The sequence below is a fragment of the Melanotaenia boesemani genome, chromosome 13 (genome assembly GCF_017639745.1).
Source record: "Melanotaenia boesemani isolate fMelBoe1 chromosome 13, fMelBoe1.pri, whole genome shotgun sequence".
NCBI lineage: Eukaryota > Metazoa > Chordata > Actinopteri > Atheriniformes > Melanotaeniidae > Melanotaenia > Melanotaenia boesemani.
Window position 1 is genome coordinate 4,372,045 of NC_055694.1, and position 25,186 is coordinate 4,397,230.

At 40.0% G+C, this 25,186-nt stretch overlaps 2 protein-coding genes across 6 annotated transcripts in view; one reads left to right on the forward strand and one right to left on the reverse strand.

Annotated features, from left to right (window-relative positions):
* Positions 1 to 1,026: 1,026 nt before the first annotated feature.
* On the reverse strand, positions 1,027 to 8,765 carry atp6ap1a (ATPase H+ transporting accessory protein 1a). The gene is made up of 11 exons (XM_042004768.1): positions 8,595 to 8,765; positions 7,774 to 7,900; positions 7,457 to 7,531; positions 6,466 to 6,659; positions 6,050 to 6,090; positions 5,834 to 5,919; positions 5,578 to 5,727; positions 5,119 to 5,276; positions 3,102 to 3,152; positions 2,795 to 3,032; positions 1,027 to 1,780 (listed from the first exon to the last, which is right to left on the reverse strand). Exons 1-11 carry the CDS (start codon positions 8,723 to 8,725, stop codon positions 1,571 to 1,573), a joined length of 1,461 nt encoding a protein of 486 aa, XP_041860702.1. The 5' UTR covers positions 8,726 to 8,765; the 3' UTR covers positions 1,027 to 1,570.
* Positions 8,766 to 23,102: 14,337 nt separating this feature from the next.
* Positions 23,103 to 25,186, forward strand: part of vps13d (vacuolar protein sorting 13 homolog D) — a 71,170-nt gene continuing 69,086 nt past the window's right edge. For all 5 annotated transcript variants that reach the window (XM_042002960.1, XM_042002961.1, XM_042002963.1 and 2 more), the window contains exon 1: positions 23,103 to 23,594. The gene's annotated coding sequence lies outside the window, so the exon portion shown is untranslated. The remainder of the gene's footprint in view (positions 23,595 to 25,186) is intronic.

Consider the following 25,186-nt stretch of genomic DNA (forward strand, 5'->3'; position numbering starts at 1 on the left):
GTCTGGGAGGGGGTCCCTCAGGAAAACGTGGTTTCATCAGGACTCCAGATGTAGGGAGTGCGTACAGGCAGGTGGAGGCCACACACACTACTGAACCTCATTTAGAATTGTCTTGAGGAATTTCCACAGACGTTTGGTCAGACTGCGATCTGATTCATCCCCTTCTGAATCCAAACCTTCAAGATCCAAGATGTTTGGTTTAGTGTTCCTTTTATTGTTTTGAGCAGTGTGTATGATTTAAAAAAAAAACCTTCAGAATTGGTGATATAATCATAAGTTTGTGTTAAGTCAACAGAGCAGCAGATAAGACGAGCCAACATCAGACTGAGGAGAGCTAAGAGAGGAGACAGGATGCAGGATCGATGCTGAATTAGCCGTTGTTACGGGGATTTAATAGTTGTGATTAATACAGGCGTTGTGGTGAAATTACCAGCTGAAGCAGAAAACATCCGCTTTCAAGATCTAGAAATCTAATGTTTCTTACACTCTGTAGGAACCAACAATGTAATTGTTTTCAAATGTGATAAATAAGCTGCCAGTAATGTAATATTTTCCCTAATGTAACTATCATATGAAAATGTGTGTTTAAACATAATTGGCTATATACGAATTTTCCCCATGAGGATGAATATTTATCCATCTAGCATGAAAAATCCTCTAACTACTGCTGATAATACAATGTGGGCTTTTTGCTTTTTTTGTGCAGTTCACTCATCAAAAATGGGTTTGATTACATTGTTTTCCAAGTTATAAGCTTTATTATAATAAAAATGGCCAAAATGATTACAGCATCAGCCGTTATTGCATTACTGGTTGCTACACACCCGCCCCCCGTTGTTACCAACTCTACATTGCTTATGGCTTTTATTTGTATGGGAAACATGGTGACTGGTTTGTGCAAACTGTTGCTTCATGTTTCTGACACTTCTGCTGTAGAAATGTCGTGGTTGCAAGTTTTGTCCCAATTCAGACTCTTAAGTTTATTAGCTGCAGTAAACATACAATTTATCCAGGCAGAAACCTCTCACACTTCACTGATGATTTATTAGATTCACAGCAACAATACAACAATTTAATGCAATGAATGATAGTTTTTATATATTTTGTTCACTTATCCGGCCTATTTACTGAAACACAAACCTCACACATAAATTACTGCAGTTTCAACAATAAATAGCATTTTATAAATAATCCAAAGTGTTTTCCCTTTATTCACCATTTATGTCTTCATCATCCACTCAAACTGTAAACACAAACTTTACACACAACTTACAATAAATAGTATTTCTTTTTAGTATTATTAGTTATTCTTCTATGTTTCCTTAGATGAGTTAAATGTTGTACGGTGGTCTGACTGGACTGGGTCCAGTTTGTGTCTCTGAGCAACTGAACACTAAACTCTTCATTCACACAATTCACATTTAAGGTTCAATCTGACACATTTGTGCAGATAAATATGAGCTGCAACACCACGGAAAAAAAACAACATACAAAAAGAAGGGTGGAATGTGGAGTGGGATGCAATAAACGGAGCATTAGTGTGACAGGAAGGAGAAACGCTGCAGGTGAGTTACTCTGTCTGCGGCACAGAGATGGCGGGGCCCTTAGGATCATCGAAGCGGTCCATGGTGCGGAGCTGCATGATCATGTGCAGGCCGTACGTCAGCACCAGCACCATGAGAAGACTGGTCATCAGACCCATCCAGATACCTGTGGAGAAGAAGCCTGCACAGTCGCTGGCGTAGGAGAACTCGCTGCCGCTGACGTTGAAGCCCTGGATCTGGACAAAGTTAGAAAACAAAGAAAACTGAAATTATTGCTCTTAATTAGTCCTTATTTAGACAATCTGAAGCGGTAACGTTAACACAAACAGTTCATCCACAGATGTAAAAGATGTAAAGACAGGAAATTATGGGAAAGTATTGCATTCACTAGTAAAAAATACAAAAACTAATGTTTGGTTTTTCTGAACTTATGAGATACTTCCAGGTTCCATGGTTAGGGTCAAGGACGTCCCCCATGATGATGATGATGATGATGAGGAGGAGGTGGAGGTGGAGGTATCTGTGGTACCAGAGGCTGCTGCTTCAGGACTGCAGACGCATAATCTTCATTTTTCACAACAGCTACTTTGTGGGACAGCAAATTGTTTAGACTTACAACTCATCCTGCAGAGATGAGTATTAAGTCTACGTAAAAAGATAAAGAGTCCGATGTGCTAAAGGATGTCCTGGAGGACATTAAATGTCCTTTAGATTTTTATTCTGCCTTCATTTCCTGCAGGTGACAACATTATCTCATGAATCCAAAAAAACAGAATGGAAAACTAAGTTTTTGTATAATTATCTTGCTAATTCAGAAATATTTATCTAAATTATGAGCTATGTTGCATTTTGTATTAAGCTACTTAATTAAATGACTTCTTTTAGATTTTTAATCTGCCTTTATTTCCTACGGGTCGCAACATGGCTGAGGAATCTGGACGTAGTTAATTATCTAGAAAAACAGAATAAGATGATTTTTATCTCAAAGGCTATCTTGTAAATTCTGTTATTTTATTTTTCACTGAATTATTTAATTATTTTAAATGAATTCATCTTAATAAATATATAAAAAAAGGATTTTTATTTTTAAATGATCTCATAAACCCAGGAAACTGAATAATAAATATATTTTTTGTAAAATGATCTTTTTAATTCAGAAAAACCAACATCACCACGGCAACAGTTCAGATCAGGACTTTGTTCATTTTTGGTACATTGTTATGGTGTTGAATATAAAATAACAATCTAACCTGGAAGTCCTCAAAAGAGACCCTCCACTGGTTGGAGGGGTCTTTGGATGAGCGTGGGATGAGCTGCGGCCACCGGAAGCTGCTGACGGACTCACAGCGGTACGAATACTCTGCAGGAGCATAAATGTTTCTGCTGCCGTTAAACGTGGCCTTGGTCCCGTCGTATTCCAGCTCCACGGCGTCCAGAGTGAACCAGCGACGTGCAGACACCTTGTAGTGACGCTGGCTCATGGCAAAGCTTCAAACACACACATGTTAACTCACACTCTTCAGCTTGAAACGCTCATATGCTCATGTACTGACTTACATCAGCTTGAAGCTGCGGTGGCCGAGGACGCTCTCATAGTTAAGAACCAACCTGCAAAGAAGCAAACGTGAAATTAGACGATCAAAAGTTTAATCATCTCCTAGAATAAGCTGGAGTTAACTGGATTCTAATGAATTCTTGAACTATAGTGAACTGGTCTGTATGGTGCTTTGAGATGTATTTCGTTGTGAACTGACTGTGTGACAAATCTCTACCAGACTGCTCTAAAATTAACTCTGGTCTGCTAAATGACTGTAGAATAGAACAGAATAAAATAGCTGAAAACATAGTTTTGGTTTCAGTTTATGGCTCAAATAAAAATTAAAAATGATGCTGCAGCATAAAATCTGCTGGAAGCTTCATGTAAAATAAAAAGAGTTCCAGTATTGGGAAAAACTAAACAAAAAAACCGCTTTATAATGTTCTGTGGTGTTGGAGAACTTGAATTACAGAGTGAAGATATGAACTAATGCATGAAAACAAAAATACAGACACACTGCAGACCAGGCCCCATGGGTGGACCCCGGTGGGCAAAGCACACCCATTTAAAAGTCAGGCCCTCCCATCCAGGCGCTAACCTTTTTGTTTTCATTTATACTCTTAAATATAATTTTCATTTATACATATTAAACAAATTATCACAATTAGAATCAGTTCCTAGACATGCTTTTAAGGTGCTGTAAAAAACATACGCCTTACACAATATTCCTAAGTGGTATGTGTTTGTAGTTTTAATCTATTTGTGTATATAATCAGCAAATATCACAAAAACGCAAAGAAGACATTATATGAAGTAATCCTGATATTTGGTGCTCAGTCATTGGCTAGCCTCAGTGACTTATTAGTACAGAACAGGGCTACTCAGGTTTGCATTGTATCCCTGCTTCAACATTCCTGAATCCAATTAAAAGGATGCAGCCTGTTGAGCCTTTGGAGCAGGGAAACATGGAAAGCCTGCTGGACTGAGTAGCTCTGGTATAGAGTGATAGTTTTGGACAGTGGTTAAACACTAACATGAAGAAAGGAACACGTGTCAGGTGCAACGCTGTAAGAATCAAACTCTTCCAGCAGCTTGGATGATTCCACCTAGCAACGTATCACCTAGCAAGTGTTGCTGCAACCACGGGTGTGTGTGTCTCACCACCTTCTCTGCTTCTGGAGGCGTTATCTACAGAAGGATTAAATTCAATCCCACATATCATATCACATTTTCACTGACAGTAAGTTTAGGAAAAGGTTTAGTAAAGTACTTGTGCAGGTTAGTTGCTTAGTGTTGCACCAAAGAGATGAGATGTGGACATTTGCAGAGTTGCATGAGCACAATGAAAACATCTGTGTAGTTGTGTGTGAAATGTGATCCATGATGCTCAACTTATCTCTCATAACATCACTGTTTAGATTCTTTCATTAACTGGTCTCGGCCTCAGTCTGTCTACTGTATTAATTATAAAATGTTGGTTGAGATTACTTGACTGACTTTGCTATTCATTAATGAAATATTCTATTTTCTGTTAAATGTGTGGGGTCATAGCTGATATCAGCCAGATCTGATTTTAATTGTGGTACAAGTTAATTTTGATTAAATAATACATAAAAATATTTCTTTTTGATGGCTTCCTATATATCTAATCTGCTTCTACATGGGCCAAATATTGAATTATTAAACTGGGATTTGTTTTGTTATAAATTCAAAGTACACTTAATAAATGGGGCCCGTCCCCAACAATCAATTTCCGGACCTGTTACTTTGTCCTGGCACAGATACTACCACTCTGCACATTATTTAAAAAAAGTTCAGAAGGTTGGATAACTGGAGATACAAACTCGCTATTTTTAAAGAGTTCTGTATTAAATATGTATATTTATGACTATGTGAGCATTATAATGTACAAAGAAGTAGATTTAATGATTAAATTGGGTTAGTACTAGACAGCATTGGTTTTTTCTGCTCTCTTTCCATAACAAAATGGTCACATTTAGTTAATATCAGTCATTTATTTACATACTAAAGTAATACCTTGCTTTGCTTTTGTCGCAGCTGGAGCCATGGAGTTTGGGGCTAACACCTTCACCAAAGGTAGATGGAGTCAAGTCGTGCTCTTCCCAGCGACCACTCCGAAGGATTCCCACAGACAGGCCTTTGGCCCACAGCAGGATGCAGGTGTTCTCCCCCTCCTTTAGAAAAGAGGAAAAAAGAGGGCAGAGAGGAGGATGAAGACATGAAGCTTTCTTTGTTGTCTTTTCCTTTTCATCCGCTGGTTCCTTTCCAGAACAGTCAATCCAATTTTCCTCCCATAAAAGCCACTTTGAGCTAACAGGCTTCTGGTCAGAGTTGATGGGACAATGAAGGAAGTTTCTAACACGTTTGGCTGATCTGGGAGCAACAGTCTGTCCTTTAATCCATAACTTTAGGGATTATAAAAGAATGTGTGTAGATCTTGAGGCCCCTTTTTGTACAGTAGGAAAAAATAGTCACCTTAAACTCCACGGGACTGTAGATCCCAGCCATCTCCTTGACCCTCCTCTGCTTCTCCCTGTCTCTCCCTCTGTCTCTGTATCCGCCTCTGTACTGCAGCAGAGAGCGTCCTCCACCCAGGCTGTCCTCCACAGACAGAGACACCACCTCCTTGTTCAGAGACAGAAGGTACAGCAGTCAGCTGGACTAAATAACAGGAACTGAGTGATGTATGAGTTAACATCCATACATGATGGGTCACAGACAGCTGACTCACCCTAGAAGGCCTCAGGCCTGTGTAAATGGCTGTGTAAGGAACGGACTGAGTCCTCATGATGCTCAGCACCTGGCCAATCACCTCATCTGCAATCATTTCCAAAATGGTGACAAATTCAAGACAAAACTTGGAGAAAAAATATCAAGGCAGAAATGAATAATTCAATGAGAGCTATTTTTTTAAATACTGCAAACCACAGGTTATCTGAAGACGCACCATTTCCACTGAGAATCTCCTTCACAGACATCAGATCAGCCCTGAAAGACGAACAAACAATTAGACTTTTCCACCTAAAAAGCTGCTTCTTTCTACTCAAAAACACCCGAACCAAAAAGAAGCTAAATATTCCTTAAATTCAATCAATGATCTTGTATCGAGTAAAATTAATAAATCTAAAATTGATTAAAAAGATTTGAAATTAAGTTAAAAAGAAGGTGAGAAACAAACAAAAAAGTCAGAGGTACTGATTCTGAGTCGATACCCAACTAGATAAATTAACATCAGTACAAATTAGCAGAATTAGCTCCTCTGTTTCTGAACGCATTGGATCATAAAAACATTGTTATTAGTGAGTAATGTGGATTTACTCCAGTGATAACAGCCTGTCTCTAAACTGTGTTTGGTGTACGAACCCAACGCTGTAGGGCATCCTGAAGACGAGCAAGGCAGGCGAGGAGGCGTTGAGTCTCAGCTGGCTCAGAGTCTCTGGGTCCATGTACAGAGGGGAAGTTTCTAATTGGTCCTGCAGCTGACCAATCACAGCATTGGAGGCAGGCCAAGACACAGCAGGTAACACCAGAGGGGATGATGATGACTTCAGAGCTCCCTGTGGACAGGAAAGAAAAATGTATAAATAAAAACAACAAATCAGGTTATAATAATAAATCCATCCAGAATGAAATTTTTCCTGACTTTGGTTCATGTGTTGTAAGAAAGTAAAACCTGATGTGTTAGACAAGGTTTGTTTCCACCGTATCCATAGATACCGAGCAGCTGGATTGATAAGTTATTGCTTGGATAGTAGTTTCCTCCATCTGTGGACGCTTGCTGCTCTTTAACACGAGTTCAGTCGACTGTTAAACTCCCGGATGCTACTTTAGAGAAGCTCTCAGTTTCAGAGCAGAATAATCCTCATAATCATTTTAGGAGGAGATAACTTTAACATTTTCTAATGTGTTCCTGGTGAATTTACTCTGACACACTAACACATCTTGATTCTGTAGTAATCTCATGTCTCAGCTTTCTGTAAAGACTAAGGTTATACTTACAGCGCTGGTAGTTGTGAAGATAAACTTAATTTATTTTGTGTAATTTCAGACAGAAGGCAGAGAAAATTGGCCTCATGACAAAGAGATTATACCATTTAGCATTTCAATCCCTAGTGTGTTCACACAGTAGTGTCCTTGTGCAAGATAAAATAACCCAAATCACCCCGATATATTCATCAATGTCTGAAAAAAAAGCTGGAGCTGCAACTTTACTGTTCGGCTGCAGTTTGAAGATGTTAAAGAAGGCATCCTGACCTACTGAGTAGGCTAGAAGTTTTTCATGTTCTGTCACTGCACCCATGCAGAACTGTTCATGTTCATTTTCCTGTTTAAACCTAACAAAGATGGCACTTACCTCAAGGTTGGGAAACACATTGTCCTGTTTGTTTCCAAAAGCTCCTCCATTCACAGTGAAATCCTCTATACTCATCTATAGAAAACACAAAGTGGAAAGTGGCATAAACAGAATATAAAAATTAATTTGATTATTATGGCTCAGACATAATCAGACACAACTGTGTGTTGCTGCCAGTCCTCCCTGTTTCAAGGTATGTGAAGATAGACTATTATTAATCTATGCTGAAATTAGGTTCATATTCCACAAACTCCCATTCAAGATAGATTAATAACTGTGTGTACTTGTAATCAGCAGCTTTAAGCAAAATGTCGCACCTTGTCCTGAAGGAACAGGAGTACATTTCGTGGACCGATGTCCAGAGCTTTGTCCAAGTAGGAGGAAAGCTGCTGCTGCCCAACGATGTGACCTGCCATGGGAGGTGAACGATGTGGAAGGGTGACCCTGGTGAGAGGTGGAAATAATTCCACATTAAATACAAAGCAAAAGAGGTTTTAAAAAGTTTAAACATACACACACACACATAAACTAAATGTCAGTCATGGTGAAGATGCAAAGAATGAGGATGAGTTGGAACTGGACCTAATAAGAGGCAGTGCCATGAATTAATTAATTAATAAATGAATAAATAAATAAATGTTTTTGGGAAAAAATAATAATAAAAATAAAAAAATTAAAAAATAAGAAAGCTGTGGTTGTGGGTCATCTCCCAAATGAGCACAGTTGCTTTTTGACTTAATATGAAATATGGAAATTCCTTTGCATTAGAGGACATAATGCAAACTTTACATCTGCATCGTGTCCTCCCATGCATTATAACTTTAATCCAATATAACTTAACGGTCATGAATTATTTTAACAATTGTTCATGAATGGTCGTTAAATGCTGCAGTGCTACGTTCAGGTGCATCAGTAACTGTGGCAGGTGGCTATTCATTTATTTATGAGGATTACACTCTTTTTCTTCCCCCGCAGAAGCCAGTTTACATTTCCGAAATATCATCTGGCATAACTACCCATCAGGTAACCGTCAAAATCCGTTATCCGTATAAATAAAACAAATATATATATCTATACAATTTAAATAAATAAATAAACAGAAAATAATGAATACATTAAAATAATCCGCATTTCTCACCCCTCGCTTGTCCACATAATTAGCGGCACCTGCTCATCGCATTTCACATTGCTTAGTATGCCAGCTAGGCCAACAAAAACCAGCAGAAACGAAGAAATACAGCGGAGGCTTAAGGTCCCTGCTGGCGCCATCTTTACCGTCTCTGTCAGGGCAGCAGCATCCGTGACGTCACCGGGTATCGCGTGACCGAAGGAGCTCGTGTTTTCTGCAGCAGCTAGCGGTTTTAATGGTTGTAAGCTAAACTGGATACGTTTTTCAGATATACTTAATTCAGTTATTCATAGTGAAAGTGAACAACCCAGAAATCCAAAACATTATTGATATCTACGAAAAGATTTCAAATATCTCACGTCATTCTAAAGTGGACAAATGACGCCAATTGATAACTATGCTTTATTTATTTTCTGGGACAAATAAAGTATTTTTATTTCATTAATTTAATCTGAAATTCAAAAGATTTCTAGCAACAGTGCCATTGACGATATCTACAAAATATCTGTCTGTTTCTAATTAAACTCTGGCTGATTCCACTCAGATGCCTATAAATGAAGAAATGAAAACAAACAAGTTAAAAACACTGTAACATGATGTGGATTCTTACTTAGAGAACAGACAAAGCTAATGGTCAAAGTACTTAAAATGTCACTTGAACTTTATATTAGATCTGTTCAATTTTGGTCAGAGATATTTTATATTTTTATATATATATATATGCAGTTACATGCATTTTTCCAGACATTACTAGAGCTTGAATTTACAATATTATTGTCTTTGTCTATTATTTGATTCAGTGATCCACTCAAATAAAATCCATAAAATTTTGCTATTATCTGATTAAAATGTATTATTCGAGATTAATTACAAAGCCTCCAAATAATGTTTTAAGTCCCACCCCTAATATATATATGTGTGTGTGTATGTGTGTTTGCATGTGGATGTTTTTATTTTAATGCACTGTATAAATGTGGAGACCTGCATTTGTTTGCTCAGATGTAGGCTATGTCTAAATCTAACTGCTTTTCTCTTGTGGTCTTGCACAAGAGAACACGGATGTACCTTTTCTTGCTTAAAAGGTGGAACAAACGGAATGGTTAGTAACAGAATAACAGTCTGGGATAACCATCTTCTGGAGGGGTGGAAATGTGGACAAGTTTTCTTTCTATTTTTTTCTTTTTGGAGGAAAACAAGGCAAAAGGCGGCTTACAACCTGGAAGAAAAAGTGGAGGTGATGGAGAATTACAAGTAGTTCAGCTGTACATCAGATTCTCTTTAGGGAGACTGAAATTATTCAGTGTCTGGACCAAGATGTTGCATATCTTCTTGAAATCTGTTGTGGAAAGTGCAATCAGCTTTCCAGCCATTTGTTTGTTCAGCAGCTTCAGAGTAAGAAACTTAAAGAAACCGAACAAACCGATCAAGTTACTTACATTTAATCTAATACATTTTCTGTAGGACAATAATTCTGGGAAAATGTTTTGGAATCAGAAGTGTTGAGGGAAATTTTGACAGAATCATGTTCTATTTTTCTTAAGAGCACAAGAAATAAGCACTGCAGGAACAGACATTTAAACAAGAGCGGGAGACCCCACAGACTGGCTATAACTGTGAGCACACAGTTCTCTGTGTAATTTAAGAAAATGTTTATCACGTTTTTCGTTTTACGTGCAGGTAAACTTAGTTAGCCTACATCTGAAACAACTAAAGATGTGACGTTCATGAACGAACCGATTCTTTTGAACGACTCTTTTAAATGAACGATGGGAACCGACTCACAGCTGTGAGCCGTTTATTTGTGAGCCATTCTTTTTATATACAAATTTTCGACACTGCCTTTATCAAATCAAATCAAATCAAACTTTATTTATAAAGCACTTTTCATGCCATATGCAACACAAAGTTCTTTATATGATTCAAAACATTTATGCATATCTCAGTTCATGGATATAAAAACAAACAAACAAAAAAAACAAGCTTTTACATACATCACAGTAGAATTATATTAGAATAAAAAAATTTAATGAAATCTTTCACACAGTCGCATACACACACACACACACCAAGCCCCCCAGCTAAAAATGACTGAACAGTTGAGTAAAATGAAAATAAAATAAATAACATTTGTCACATCATAGAAGTCTGATGTCCAACACGCTCCATTCATGTGAAGCATCTGTGGGCAGAGTATTGTTTGGAAACAAATACTGTGAGTTTTATCCAAAACATTTACTAGAATTTGCACTGACTGCTCAGGTTTATCCTTTTTTATCTATATTTTTCCTATAACTTTTTAATCTTGTATAGTATATTTTATATAGGTGCATATTTTGATTGTTTGTCATTCTTATATATTGTGAAATTTTGTAAGATATTGTGAGAACAAGCCAGTCTTTTGAATGGCTCTTTGAAAGGAACGGCTCCTCAAGATCCGGCTCCCTTCAAAGAGCCATAAATCCCAGCTCCACTGGTTTGACTGGCAAAGCGACGGCGGACGAGCTGATCAAGCAAAGCAGCTAAACAAAGCAGCATGTGCTACACGTCAGAAAGTCCACCACCAAGTCCACGGCAGGAACAGAAGCACGAAGCTGCTGCTGATACAACAGCAAGTTTTACAAGAAACAAGATTTTCTTATGACATCAAACACGTTGCTTTAATACTGTGGAAAAGAATTGCAAGAAGAAAATATGCTGGAATACAGCTCCACTAGTGTCAGAAATCCCTCACACTAACTTAAAAACCTCCGTTTCCCAGTAAACCTGAAATATGACGAAAGCCAGAAGCTTCATTAAATGTCCGGGTTTAACTGGAATAAAAAGCTTGCGCTGCTCCCTCCAGCCCACCACACCCACACTGCTGCATCTCATGCAAACATCTTTACAAATCAGCCGGAGAGGAGAAGAACGTGGACACAATGAGCCCGCTGCCGAATACTGACCCGCAGGTAAGACCCACTCTGCTACATTAACTTTCCATTCATCTAGGAGAAGCTCTGTTCTGGCCTGAGGAGCTAAATGCCTGCTTCATGCAGCCAGAAACCCTGAGCGTGGCCGGTACAGCAGGAGTCCACAGGCAGAGCTAAGAGCAGGGCTTACCGGCCCTGGAAGGGACGTACAAGAGTCCCACAGAGGTCCCTGAAGTATCATTAAATGCGTTTATGATGCAAATATGGATCTTTACAAAGATGTTCTTTTCTTTTGTTTAGCTGAACTGAATCCAGGATTATTTACTTTATGACATCTGTTGTTTGTTTGTTTCACACCAGCATCGTCCAGACAAGAAATCTACTTTATTCAGCCAGTGGTCCCAGACAAACATCATATGTGTGTGTGTGTGTGTGCATTAATGGTCTGAGACGCCATCAATAACTCTCTTAACCAACAGCGTTGTTATTACAGTTTCATTAACAGCTTATTTGACCTCCAGCTGATCCACAGCTGAGGGAAAGATGGAGGGAGGATTATTCTCCATCAGTCTTCCACACATGGTGTCTCTTCCTTGGCCTGAAACCTCTGGTTCCACATTCAGAAATAACAGTATTCATCCTACTAACCACCCAATTCATGTCATAGTTATCACCATGGTTACCAATAAATATCCTGGATGCACCATTTTCTTTGTCCCACCTTTTCCTAGCTTGGTTATAAATCCTAGACACATTTTCCATCGTTCTTATTCTCATTTAACATATTCCTATAATACATATGTTTCCAGCATTTAGTACTTGTTTTTATAGGTTTTATATCTGTTTTCTGGTTCTTTTGGTTCTTAATTTGATCACATTTATATAAAGACATTGATCACGTTCCTCCCCCTCTCACCTGTTCCGCCTTGTGACATCATTACAACCTGCTGCCACGGGAGACCCCGTCTTGTGGGCGTGGCTTATTGAATGATGTAATAAAGGACGCATTCCAGAAGCCCCTACATCAAAGTTCTGTTCTGACCACAGCTCAGTTGGTAGGAATTCTCAGACGGAATAGAGATTGTGAAAAATCCCTTCCTCATCGAGACACCACGCTTAGACAACCGAAAGACAGAATTCATTTGTCCTCAGATTGTTCTTAGTTTCTGGTTTTGGGAAATAGTCCATTTTCCTCAGAACTAAATCATCTGAACACCTTTAACCTTGCAGATATGTCTTCAACAAACTGTTGGGAAAGTGAGGCAGCTGCTGTAGAGACCAGCACAAAGCCTGCACGCAAAACCACCATGAAGAGACTCAAGACCTTCTTCAGGAAAAAGACATACGTGATCCCGGTGCAGTACGGTCTCTCAGAGACCTCCGGGGCGTACTGTCAAAGAAAGGAAGTCCCAGTGGTCGAAGACGTCATTCCCTCGACCCACAAAGAAGGCCATGTCCCGGATGTTCTTCCCCGCATCCCAGGGATGCCCCCAAAGATCTGTTGGGAGACTGAGCCAATTGCTCCAGAAACCGGCGCACCACCCAAACGTGTTACCTCGATGAAGAAACTTAAAACTTTCTTCGGAAAAAGGCAATCAAAGGTGATGCCAATGCAGCTTAATCCCACAGAGACCTCCACAGCTCGCCATCAGACAGAGGAGGTCACAGAACTCGAGGAGAAAGCCCGTTTGATTCAGTTACCGACATGTGAAAAGGCCCTGAAGTCAAAGAAGGAGAAACGCTACAGAGCAGCCGTATGGCGGGTCCTTACGAACCTGATCATAGAAACCAATTCCAGATCATGGATCAAAGTGTCAGCACAAAGCATGAAAGACATCAGATCACGGCTTTTTGAGAAGATCTGGGCCATGGTTCAACAAGAGGATTTTAATCTCTCACCAGAAAGGTTGGAGAATCTTCACAAGACCATCTTTAAGGAGATTAGTCTTAAATTAAACGGTGAAGATCTGCTGACATTCATGCTTGAAGACAACACAGACCAGCTGATTGTCTTCATTTTTAAGGAAGTCCTGATGAAGCCATCATCAAAACAGAACAACATCAGGAAAGGCGATCTGGACCACCGTCGGTCTGTGGTCCAAAATGATCTGGAGCCGGCTCCAGAAGAGGCGGAAATCGGTCCGATGACTCAGCTGGACCCAGATGATAACACCTCCGAGTCTGAAGAGGAAGAGATCATCACCACTGAGTCAGATGTGGAAGTTGAGGATGTGGAAGAAGGACAATGTTCTTCTGTAACATCGTGTGAGGAAAACCGTGAGCAAGATCTGTCAGAAAAGGACAGCTATAAAACCGCTGTTGGGTTCATCCTGAAAAACCTCATGAACCAGGCCATTTCTAAATCAGAGAGGGGGTCAACTCCTCAGCAGCTTCACAACACCTTCACCTGGCTTTTCCACAAAATCTGGACCCAGGTAGAAGAACATTGTTTTGATCTCTCTCCAGAAAGGCTGGAGAATCTTCACAAGACCATTTTCAAGGCTTTTAAAAGGAAAAGTATGGCTCCGAGTAGATTGGTCCTGATTCTACTGAATTCAAGGCTCCCAGACAGCGACAGATACGTTGTCTCCTGCTTTAAAAAGGCCTTGTTGAAAACCCCGAAGACACCTGCCACCACCTGGCTTTCCTCATTTGACAAATCTAAGATCAAGCCCTGTGTAAAGACCAAGGAGATGAAGGTCCAGTACGCACAAAGCCTGACCTCAACCGGAAGAGCTGGACCTCGGTCAGAGCCAACAACAGGAGCTGAACCAGCCGCTGACTTTGTGGACGCCCAGACAGGTCAGCCTGTTTTTCTGAAGGACCAGGTTTTTGCTTCAGCAGAGACAGAAAAACGTCAAAAAGCGGTTTGTTTGTTAGTCAACGAATTGACTAAAATCCTGATCCACAAGACGGACTATTCTTCCCTAAATCATCAGGTTCCGAATAGGCAGGTCATGGAGCTGTGTCAGATCATCTGGGCTGAAGTGGAGGGATATGACTTCAAGATCCCCGAGAACATGAGAGCCCGCTCCATGCTCATTTTCCTCCACCTGTGCAACAGCAACCAGATAACCCAGAGCACGGCCCTGTACCTGGTCCAATCAAACAAGCTGCTGGACAAGGCCCGGCTGGTCCACTCCGTCACATCCCTCCTACTGAAACCACTGGGAGACCTCCCATCATCCAAAGTCCAGTTCAATGTCTAGTTCCAGTTATCATGACTGTTACTAGACACACACACACACACACACACACACACACACACACACACACACACACACACACACACACACACACACACACACACACCACATGTACATAGAGGCAAGTTCTGAATTCTTCCTGCAAAATCAGTGCAAAATCTTCCTGCAATACTGGTTGCAGTAACAGAGTCTCCTGTTAAAACTAAATATCTATATTATTATTATTATTATTTTTATTTGCTTATTGTAATGGGCTTGAAGACGCCATCATCGACCTGCTTTAGTGAGCCCACTCCCGTGGAAAAAGCAGGCAGCCTAATGAAGATCATGTTTTATGATTTATCAAGCACATTTAACACAGTTCAGCCTGGACTGTTACACATTTTATGCATTTAGCAAACCTGATGTTATTGATACTGCTTCATTTCCAATGTATACATAATGTCAGATTACGGAGAAAAATCACAACGTGGAGAACTAAGTAAACAAACTGAAGTTTTACAAGCTGAGCTGACTAGATTAAGTGAACTATTAGAACCACAAACCGATGATGCTGAAAGGGAAAGATTGGAATCACTCATAGGTGACATTCATGCCACTATTGAAATACATAAAGTGACAGTAGAACCCACCTCAGCTACTCATAAAAGTGTTAATCCTAGGACATCTTCACGTGTGAGAAGGTTAACCCCAAAAATGCTGGAGTTAAAACAAAAGGAGGTCTCTAAGAAGGAGAGCAAATTCATCACAAAATATGAACACTGGAAAGAACAAGTTAGAGACATACGCTCCAAACTTAAGAATGAGTGCTCAGAAAAGGACTTGTGTGATATGATGAACATTGTTGAAGGACTGGAAACACAAGTGAGGGATCTTTATGACAATGTAAGATCTCTTTCAGCACCCTCTACTAAGATTCGAAGGAAAATGGATTCTTGCTCAGCAGTAACTACAGACCTAATGGGGCTAATGAAAGTACGCATGAGTGAGGTTGGTCAAGAAGAGTTCGATACCAAGGCAGAGCATGCTAGACTTCATATGGTGCTTGACAGAGAATATGCTCAATCCATACATGGGAAGTCAACAGCCTCCAAATCTACTGAACGTAGTCATCGCTCAAGCTGTACATCAGAACAACAAACTATTACAGTTAAAAGAGCAGACTGTGCTGCACAGCTTGCTGCAAAGAAGGCTGAAATTGAGATGGAAGCAGTAATTGCTGCACAAAGGCAAGAACTACAAAAACTGGAAAACCAAAGAGATCTTGAAGTAATGGCTGCCAAGCTAAGGGCGTACTCTGATGCTGACTCCAGAGAGAACAAGAGTTCAGTTGTATGCATTCAGATGTCAATTTGTTCTCCAGCCCCTCCTAAAGAAATAGAAAAAATAGAAACAGAACAAACATGCAAGAACAGTAAAGATGAACAACCAAGCAGTACTACCAAAGAAGCGTTATTAACGCAAGCCTTACATGACACAATGGTTCTGACCAGACTTCCTGCGCCTGAGCCCTAAGTCTTCACAGGAGACCCACTTGACTTCATAGGTTGGAGCACAAGCTTCAAGACTTTGATAGAACGACGTTGTATAAATCCCGCTGACAGGTTGTTCTATATCCAGAAATACATTGGTGGTGAGGCACGATCTGTATTAGAAGGAACTTTCTACAGAAAAGACGATGAAGCTTATGACCAAGCCTGGAAAGCCTTAAATGCACGGTATGGTCACCACTTTGTAATCCAGCGGTGCCTTCAGAGAAAAACTAAAAAACTGGCCAAAAATTGGCTCAAGAGACTCTGTTAAACTAAGACAATTCAGTGATTTTCTGACAGCCTGCAGTAATGCTATGCCACACATCAAGGGCCTCCGAGTATTAAATGACTGTGAGGAGAACCAAAAGATGCTACAAAAACTCCCTGATTGAATAACTTCTCGCTGGAACAGACATGTCACACAGCAGCTGCAACATACAGAGGAATATCCCAAATTCAAGGAGTTTGCAGATTTCTTGGCCACAGAAGCAGAAATTGCTTGCAATCCAGTAACATCACTTAATGCTTTGAAACCTACTGATGAAAAGCAATCCTGGGATATAAAGCGCACAAGGGCTAATGCATTCATCACAAATGTAAAAGCATCTGATAAAGCAAGTACAGAGCTGGAATGCAGTGCTGTGGAAGATAGCTTAAAAGTTTCAAACAGAGCAAGAAAAGTAAACACATCTACCACATCAAGTCCAGTCATATGCATGTGCTGTGGAGAAAGCCAGTCAATTCACAAATGCCAAATGTTTGTCAACAAATCTGTGGAAGACAGGAGGAAGTTCATACATGACAATAACCTGTGCTTTGGCTGTCTTAGGAGAGGACACAATTCAAGGGACTGCAAGAATAAGGCTACATGTGGAATATGTAAAAAATCTCATTCAACACCACTACATGAGAACCGTTCTGTTCCCGCTACAGACACATCTTCTCATGCTATGCATGCGGAAGAGAACACATCATCCCTCTCTTGCTGTGTGGACAAAGGCAATGGTGGGAGTACATCCATGATTGTGCCTGTATGGATTTCATCCACTAGCACACCTGAAAAAGAGACTTTAGTTTATGCCCTGCTGGATACACAGAGTAGCAGCACCTTTGTAGACCAAGAGGTAAGGGGCGGCATGGCTCAATTGGGTAGAGTGGTCGTCCTGTAACCTAAGGGTTGCCGGTTCGATCCTGGCCCGGAGAGCTCATGTCGAGGTGTCCCTGAGCAAGACACCGAACCCCTGCTTGCTCCTGATGGGTCGTGGTTAGCGCCCTGCATGGCAGCTTCCGCCATCAGAGTGTGAATGTGTGTGTGAATGGGTGAACGGTGACGTATATGTAAAGCGCTTTGGATAAAAGCGCTATATAAGTACAGACCATTTACCATTTACCAAGAGGTATGTGAGAAGGACAGGAGCAGGCTTAGAGCCAGTCAAATTGAAGCTAACCACTATGATGGGAAAAGATTCCATTGTTCAGAGTCAAAGAGTAAGTGGTCTTAGGGTTCGAGGATTTTCCTCACAAAGCTTCATTAACTTGCCACCAGCCTATACCAGAGATTTCATTCCCTTGAACGTTCCCACATACCTACCCCTGAAACTGCCAGAAGGTGGAAACATCTGAACAACATAATCAAAGAAATGCCAGAGTTGACGGATTGTGAGGTCGGGCTCCTGATCGGCTATGATTACTCCAGAGTATTAGCAAGTCATCACAGGAGGTGGTGATGAGCCGTATGCTGTCAAAACCGATCTGGGTTGGAGTATTGTCGGCAGCTCACCACAAAAAGCAAAGTCATCTGAGGTAACAGGCCAGTGTCACCGTGTATCTGTGAAGGAACTTCCTCCACTGACACCAGCTACCATCATCAAAGCCCTTGAATCAGATTTCAAGGATACTGATTATAGAGAAAAGAGCATAACACAAGATGATATACAGTTCATGGAGATACTTAATAAATCAATACATCAGGATTCAGATGGGCACTTGGAAATGCCACTTCCCTTTAAGACACGCCCACAGCTTCCACAAAGCAAGCGATTGGCTGTTGTGCGACTGAATCAGCTGAAAAGAAAGTTTGAAAAGAATCCCAAGTTCAAAGATGACTACACTAAGTTCATGGAGGGTGTTTTCAAGGATGGAGATGCAGACAAAGTGGAAAATCAGCCGAGAGAAGGACATTTGTGGTATATTCCACATCAAGGGGTTTATCACCCAAGAAAACCTGAAAAAATCAGAGTCGTGTTTGACTGCTCAGCCAAATATGAGGGCACAGCTCTGAATGATCATGTGTTAACTGGACCTGATCTGACAAATGGGCTGACAGGAGTACTCTGCAGGTTTCGCAAGCATCCAATAGCAGTCATTTGTGATGTAGAGAAGATGTTTCACAGGTTCCACGTAAGCCAAGAAGACAGAGATTACTTACGGGTCCTGTGGTGGGAAAATGGCAACACAAACTCAGAGCCAAGGAAAGTAAAGGAAAGTAGGAGAGTTTTTGTTAGTCAGTTACACCCACAAACGCTGCACGCTCTGCAAGACGAGGAAGACGGATCAGCTGAGGAAAGAGACGCTGCAAGCAGCAGAGATGGAGTTCACCAGGATGCAGACCCTGGAGAGCTACAGACCATGAAGAGAACACCCGATGCTGGAGAGGAAAACAGTCAACTACAGACCAGAGAGGAGACACATAAGGCTGCAGAAGATGGTGATCAGCTGATCAGAGGATGAGACACATAATGATGAAGATGATTTATGTGTACAGTCAGCCAGTTGAAAGTTTTTGTTTTATATATATTATTTGTGCAGCAAAAATGTGAAAATTATTTTTGTTTTTTTGTACATGGCTTAAACATGAATAATAAAATGTGTTAAAGGCATTTTTGAAGTGTTTTGACTCTTTGTTTCGTACATAAATAACCAGTGTCAGTTTGATAATGAAAATTACATAAAATTTTAATTACATTAAAAATGTTGTGGAGATAAACACTGAATAGAAAACATGATGACCAGATAACCAGATGAGAAGCTTGACAGTTTTACTTTTTCATATAAGTTTTTATTTAAATTCTCAGAATAAACAGTAGCAGCACAACGGTAAACAGATAAAATTTCAATAAAAGAAAATAGAGAATATGAACATGTGATATAATAAAACACTGAAGTTGTGGCGTAATATCTTCAAGTCATGTAGAGAGAAAATTTCACATCTTTGATGGAAATTTCAACACTGAAACAATATAATGTGCAATTGTGCTAAAAACTGCAAATCAGTCACCAAGAGGAACAACGAGAGCAGATCCAGAAGTCTTCTTTATCTGCTGCAGGCTGTAGACCTCCATGATGACCCAGCAAGACAAGATATATATATATATATATATGTGTGTGTGTGTGTGTGTGTGTATGTGTGTGTGCAAACATCATGAAGAAATGAAACCAGGAGGAAACACCAGTCCAGGCTCAAGGCCCAAATCCTGCAGTCTAAGCTGACTTTAATCATTTAATCAGTTATTGATCTGTGTGTAATTTTAAACAGCTGCAATTAGTCCAGTTAAAGCAGCTGCATGGTTTACAATAAGATAGAAAACTTTATTGTCATTGCACAGTACAGCAAAATTAAGATGGGTCTCCAAACTGTGCTTATTTAGATTAAAAATAACAATATACAGATAAGATAATCTTTATTAATATAACATGGGGAAAGTTCACTGTTACAGCAGCTCAAAAAGAGATAAAACAAGAGTTAAATAAAAACAATTAAATGAAAGAAACATTATATACACAATACGTAAAAAGTTCTGAGCAGTTGCCTGCTCACGCCGAAGGATCCCAGCCTCCTCAGCAGGTATAGGCGACACTGACCCTTCTTATATAGAGAGTCGGTGTTTTCTGTCCAGTCCAGTTTATTATTTAGGTGGACACCCAGGTACTTGTATGTCCTCACTCTCTCGATGTCAAGTCCCTGGATGTTTAACGGTGCAGTAGAGGAGGGTTTTCTCTGGAAATCGACCATCATCTCCTTTGTCTTGCTGGCATTTACTAGAAGGTGATTCTGCTCACACCAGTCGACAAAGTCCATGATGACCTTCCTGTACTCGCACTCGTTCCCCTCCGACACACATCCCACTATGGCAGTGTCATCGGAGAACTTCTGGAGGTGACAACTGTCCGTGGAATACCTGAAGTCAGATGTGTACAGGGTGAAGAGGAAAGGTGATAGTCCTGTGCCCTGAGTGGCCCCTGCGCCGCAGAACACTACATCCGACACAGTCCCTCAGCCTCACATACTGGGGTCTGTCAGTAAGGTAATCCATGACACATGCAGCCAGATGGTCACTGACCCCCCTCTGCAAACTGCAGAGGATCCATGCTTGGGCTTACCAGTGAGCGGAGATGGTTAAGGACGATCCTCTCCAGTGCCTTCATCAGGTGAGAGGTTAAGGCCACGGGTTTGAAGTGGATGGACTCCTTGGCGCACGATGTCTTGGCAACTGGAACCACACAAGAAGTGTTCCACCTGACCGGAACTCTTTCCAGACTCAGGCTCAGGCTCAGGTTAAAGATGTAGCAGACCAGGGGTGAGCTCGTTTAGAATATATAAAGATATTAAAAAAATAAATAGAAAGTATAAAAATATTTTAAAACTTTAATTTCGTTTAATTTTGCATGTACGCATGCGTGTGCACACATGCACACTTACTCACAAACCTTAAATCTGAGCAGGACACAGTTTAGACAGAATTACTGCACTTGGATAAACATTACTGCTCATTCATTAAAATTTGGAGACGAATCCCGGATTAAAACCAGCCATGTTACGCAAGACCAAATTGGAGGCAGCAGCTGGATGGACTCTTATTAAAACAGTTTAGTCAACTTGGAAATAAGTTTAGTTTGGAAAATGGAGATTTGTAAAGGCACCCCAACACGTTTCTACCACAGAGAGAATAAAGAGGAGTTTACTGGAAGGGGAGGAGGTGACTGGGGTGTCAGGTGCTTCCAAGCAAAGAGGGAATATAAAGTAAAAATAAAAATAATTTATCCTGGAGCTGTCTGTTCTTAGTCTCATAGCAAGTCATATTTTAAGGCTTTATGGCCGATGATGAACAGTGACTCAGCAATATTAGGAGAGTACAGGTAGACATCACAATTTAGCCAAACATGACTCAGGACATTTTGATATGAGGCTACCGACCTAACACACATCAGCAGACTCCAAAAGATGGAAGGAATTTGGTTTCATGTGTTTCATCATTGCATCAACAATCCAACCTGAACATCTGGGTGGCTACAGCACTGCTGGAGACAATGTGGGCGACTGAACAACAGCTGTCCTGTTTTTAGAGTCTGGGAAGCTCAGACTGGTTTGTAGAGATGTGATGTTCATGAACGAATCAATTCTTTTGAACGACTCTTTTAAATGAACGATGGGAACCAATTCACAGCTGTGAGACGTTCATTTGTGAGCCATTCTTTTTATATAAAAACTTTTGACACTGCCTTCATCAAATCAAATCAAACTTTATTTAAAAAGAGCTTTTCATGCCATAGGCAACACAAAGTTCTTTACATGATTAAAAACCTTTATGCATATCTCAGTTCATATCTCATTGTTCAATAAAACAAAAATAAAAACACTCAATAAAATCTTTCGCAGTCACACACACACGCCAAGCCAAATAACCCCCGCCCATCCAGCTAAAAATGACTGAATGAATAAATAAATGAATAAATAAGTAAATAAGAAGTAGTACAGTTGAGTAAAATGAAAATAAAATAAATAACATTTGTGAGATCATAGAAGTCTGATGTCCAACACGCTCCATTCATGTGAAGCATCTGTGGGCAGAGTATTGTTTGGAAACAAATACTGTGAGTTTTATCCAAAACATTTACTAGAATTTGCACTGACTGCTCAGGTTTATCTTTTTTTAATCTATATTTTTCCTATAATTTTTTTATCTTGTATATTTGATTTTATATAGGTACATATTTTGATTGTTTGTCATTCTTATATATTGTGAAATTTTGTAAGATATTGTGAGAACGAGCCAGTCTTTTGAATGGCTCTTTGAAAGGAACGGCTCCTCAAGATCCGGCTCCCTTCAAACAGCCATAAATCCCAGCTCCACTGGTTTGACTGGCACAGCTGAGCCGATGGTAATACAGAGGGAAAAGGGGGAGGAGTCTGATGTGGATCAAACCACTATGAAGAATTAGAGGGGTGTATTGGTTCCACTACTTTGTTTCTCGCTCGTGTTTTTATATGTAAAATAAATTAACAAGTAACATCATATTTGTTCAAATCTTATATTGAAATTTGTGTGTTGTGCGTTATTGTGGACATCCTTGTTTTGATTCTGAGTCACAGGTAGGAAGGCTATCAATGTAAAAAAATAAATAAAAATGAAAAATAAAAAAATCATAGTCTATGTGAGGGATGTAGGCTGATTTCAACAAATAATAACCAGAAGTGCAAAGGTTCTGTTGGTACTCTTATTTTTGTCAGTTTCTAATTGGCTGCGCCCAAGAGTTGTTTCATTATAGATGGTAGGAGTCCTTGTGAAGGGTCATATCGCAGTGGCTTACAGGTAGTCATTACATTACTGGAAAACCCTTACGAGGAACAATAAATATTTATTTTAGCCATACCGCACCAAAAGAAGACGTACCTGTGATTAATGTAATGAGCTATAATAAACTAGCGACACAGCACATTAACACATTGCTATCTGTAAAAATTAGCATATGAATTGTGCCATTTGCAGTACACCGTATATGTACACTTAACGTTTCCCGCTGTTCGTGAACGCAACACCAGAGGAATGGTTTGTTTTCGTCATGTGACAGGAAGCGAGTGTTATTCGGAAGTGTGTTTACTTGGGATGCAGTGACACTTGCCCCTGAAGTTTGAAACAGTGTTATCGATCCTGTATTCCTAGAAATGCTTCTTTGATTTTCAATGAAATGAACAAGGTTGTTGTTACATTTTAGTCTGAGATACCGCAGGCCAGCTGCTATTGGTTTTCAGATCTCAACTATGTATGCTAATTTTAGCTAAGTGACTAGCTAACTGGATCACAACCTTGTCTTGTCCGTCACAACTACAACGCAGAGTTGTAAGTTATGTGTGAATAGTTTTATTATAAAACGCGGTCACTCTCTCTGTCCTCAAGTGTTTTAGTAGATGAAGTCAAAACATACGCTGACAATTGATGCTATGCAGTTCACGTACCGCTAACTGTCTCTTCGACCCTGTCCTGAATGGTTTTGAGAAGACATGGTCACTCGTTGTCAGTGGCGTTAGCCTGGCATTGACATGGACTCAAAGCTGGGTCCATAAGACAACCGTCGTCTTTGGCGGTAAGTTATCTCTTCTGTTGACGCAACACACTTAAAGCTAAATCCAGGCTGGTTGCTGTGTTGTAATGCTATTTTTTTGGTGAAGCATCTCCAAACTTCTATTATTTTGCTAACGTTTAAAACACATCGACAGTTCTTACAACAGTTTATTGTGGACTCTGATTTGTGTTACACCTTTAGCTTTAGTTGATTGTTAGCTGCCATAAACGAAACCATGCTAGCGCCAGCATGGTCGCAGTGTCCAGACGGTTTCTGACTTCTTTTGCCATTAACACCAATAAAATCAGTTTATGGATAACGTCATCCAGGAAACCAACTTAACTTCACTACGACTCTAAACTCAAATGGCAAGGGAAAGGTTTCACGTTATAACATTGACTCGTATCTTATTTAAGTAGAGATAAATCCTTGCCAGTCAGACATTAAACCACACTCAGGCAGTGTAAAGTTCATCCTGTAGAGTTTAATACTGTTAAGTAGGGCTCTCGTCATGAAGTATCCTGTCAACTCGTTAACAATATAAGATCAGATTTAGACTTAAGGTCAGATTGACCCGTAGTGTAAGCCCTAAATATGTTGCCTAACCGCACGTCGAGGCAAACCAGACATAATAGCTGTAACTGGTCCACTGTGTTTTTACGGTTTTTACATAGCACACTGCTGTATTTAAATATAACACCAATGTAGAATTTGTAACTGGAACAGATGTGTCCATAATGCTATCACAATAACCAGCATTTTTTTTTTTATCTTTTATGCCTGGAGTGATGCAAATGTAGCATTGACATTTTTCAACACATACTATAGCCTCAGGTCCAAAAGTGTTGAGACAGTATAAAAACAAACAAACAAACACAAAAAAAAACCAAACTCTCTCTCTCTCTCTCTCTCTCTCTCTCTCTCTCTCTCTCTCTCTCTCTCTCTCTCTCTCTATATATATATATATATATATATATATATATATAATATGTATGTCAGATTAACAAATCTCAAACCCGTATTTAATCAATCTGAGACAAACTATGTTTAAAAATTGTGAAAGAATTGCAGAAAAATGTTCCTCCATGTAAAATAGCAAAGACTTTGAAGATCTCACCATATATCATGTACAACTTTGTCAAAATATTCAGAGAATCTGGAGGAATCTCTGTGTGCCAAGGACAAGGTTGAAGATTAAGCTGGATGCTGGTGATCTTAGGGCAGCACTGCAGTAAAACCAGACATGATTCTCTACTGGAAATCACCACATGGGTTCAGGAAGACTTCCAGAAGTCACTGTCTGTAAACACAGTTCACCCTGAATTTCTTAAATGTAAGTTAAATCTCTGTCATGCAAAGAAGAAGAAATATATGAACAGGATTCAAAAACACCGCTGTCTTTGGACCAAAGTTCTGTGTCAGATGGATAAAGATGTGAAATTCTCTCAGGAAAGCGTGTCCTGCAGACTAAAGAGGAGAGGGAGCATCCAGCTTGTTATCAGTGGACAGGTGAAAAGCTGCATCTCTGATGGGATGGGGCTGCATTAGTGTCTATGGCGTGGGCAGCTTCCACATCTGTGAAGCTCCATCAACGCTGAAAAGTACATGGAGGG

What these genes read in the sequence shown, in the direction of transcription:
- atp6ap1a (XM_042004768.1), bottom strand. Translation starts at nt 8,725, where the DNA reads ATGGCGCCAGCAGGGACCTTAAGCCTCCGCTGTATTTCTTCGTTTCTG. An exon ending in ATTATGTGGACAAGCGAGGG is followed by an intron (nt 7,901 to 8,594) that starts GTGAGAAATGCG and finishes ACCTCTCACCAG; the next exon opens with GGTCACCCTTCCACATCGTT. An exon ending in CAGGCCTGAGGCCTTCTAGG is followed by an intron (nt 5,728 to 5,833) that starts GTGAGTCAGCTG and finishes TCTCTGAACAAG; the next exon opens with GAGGTGGTGTCTCTGTCTGT.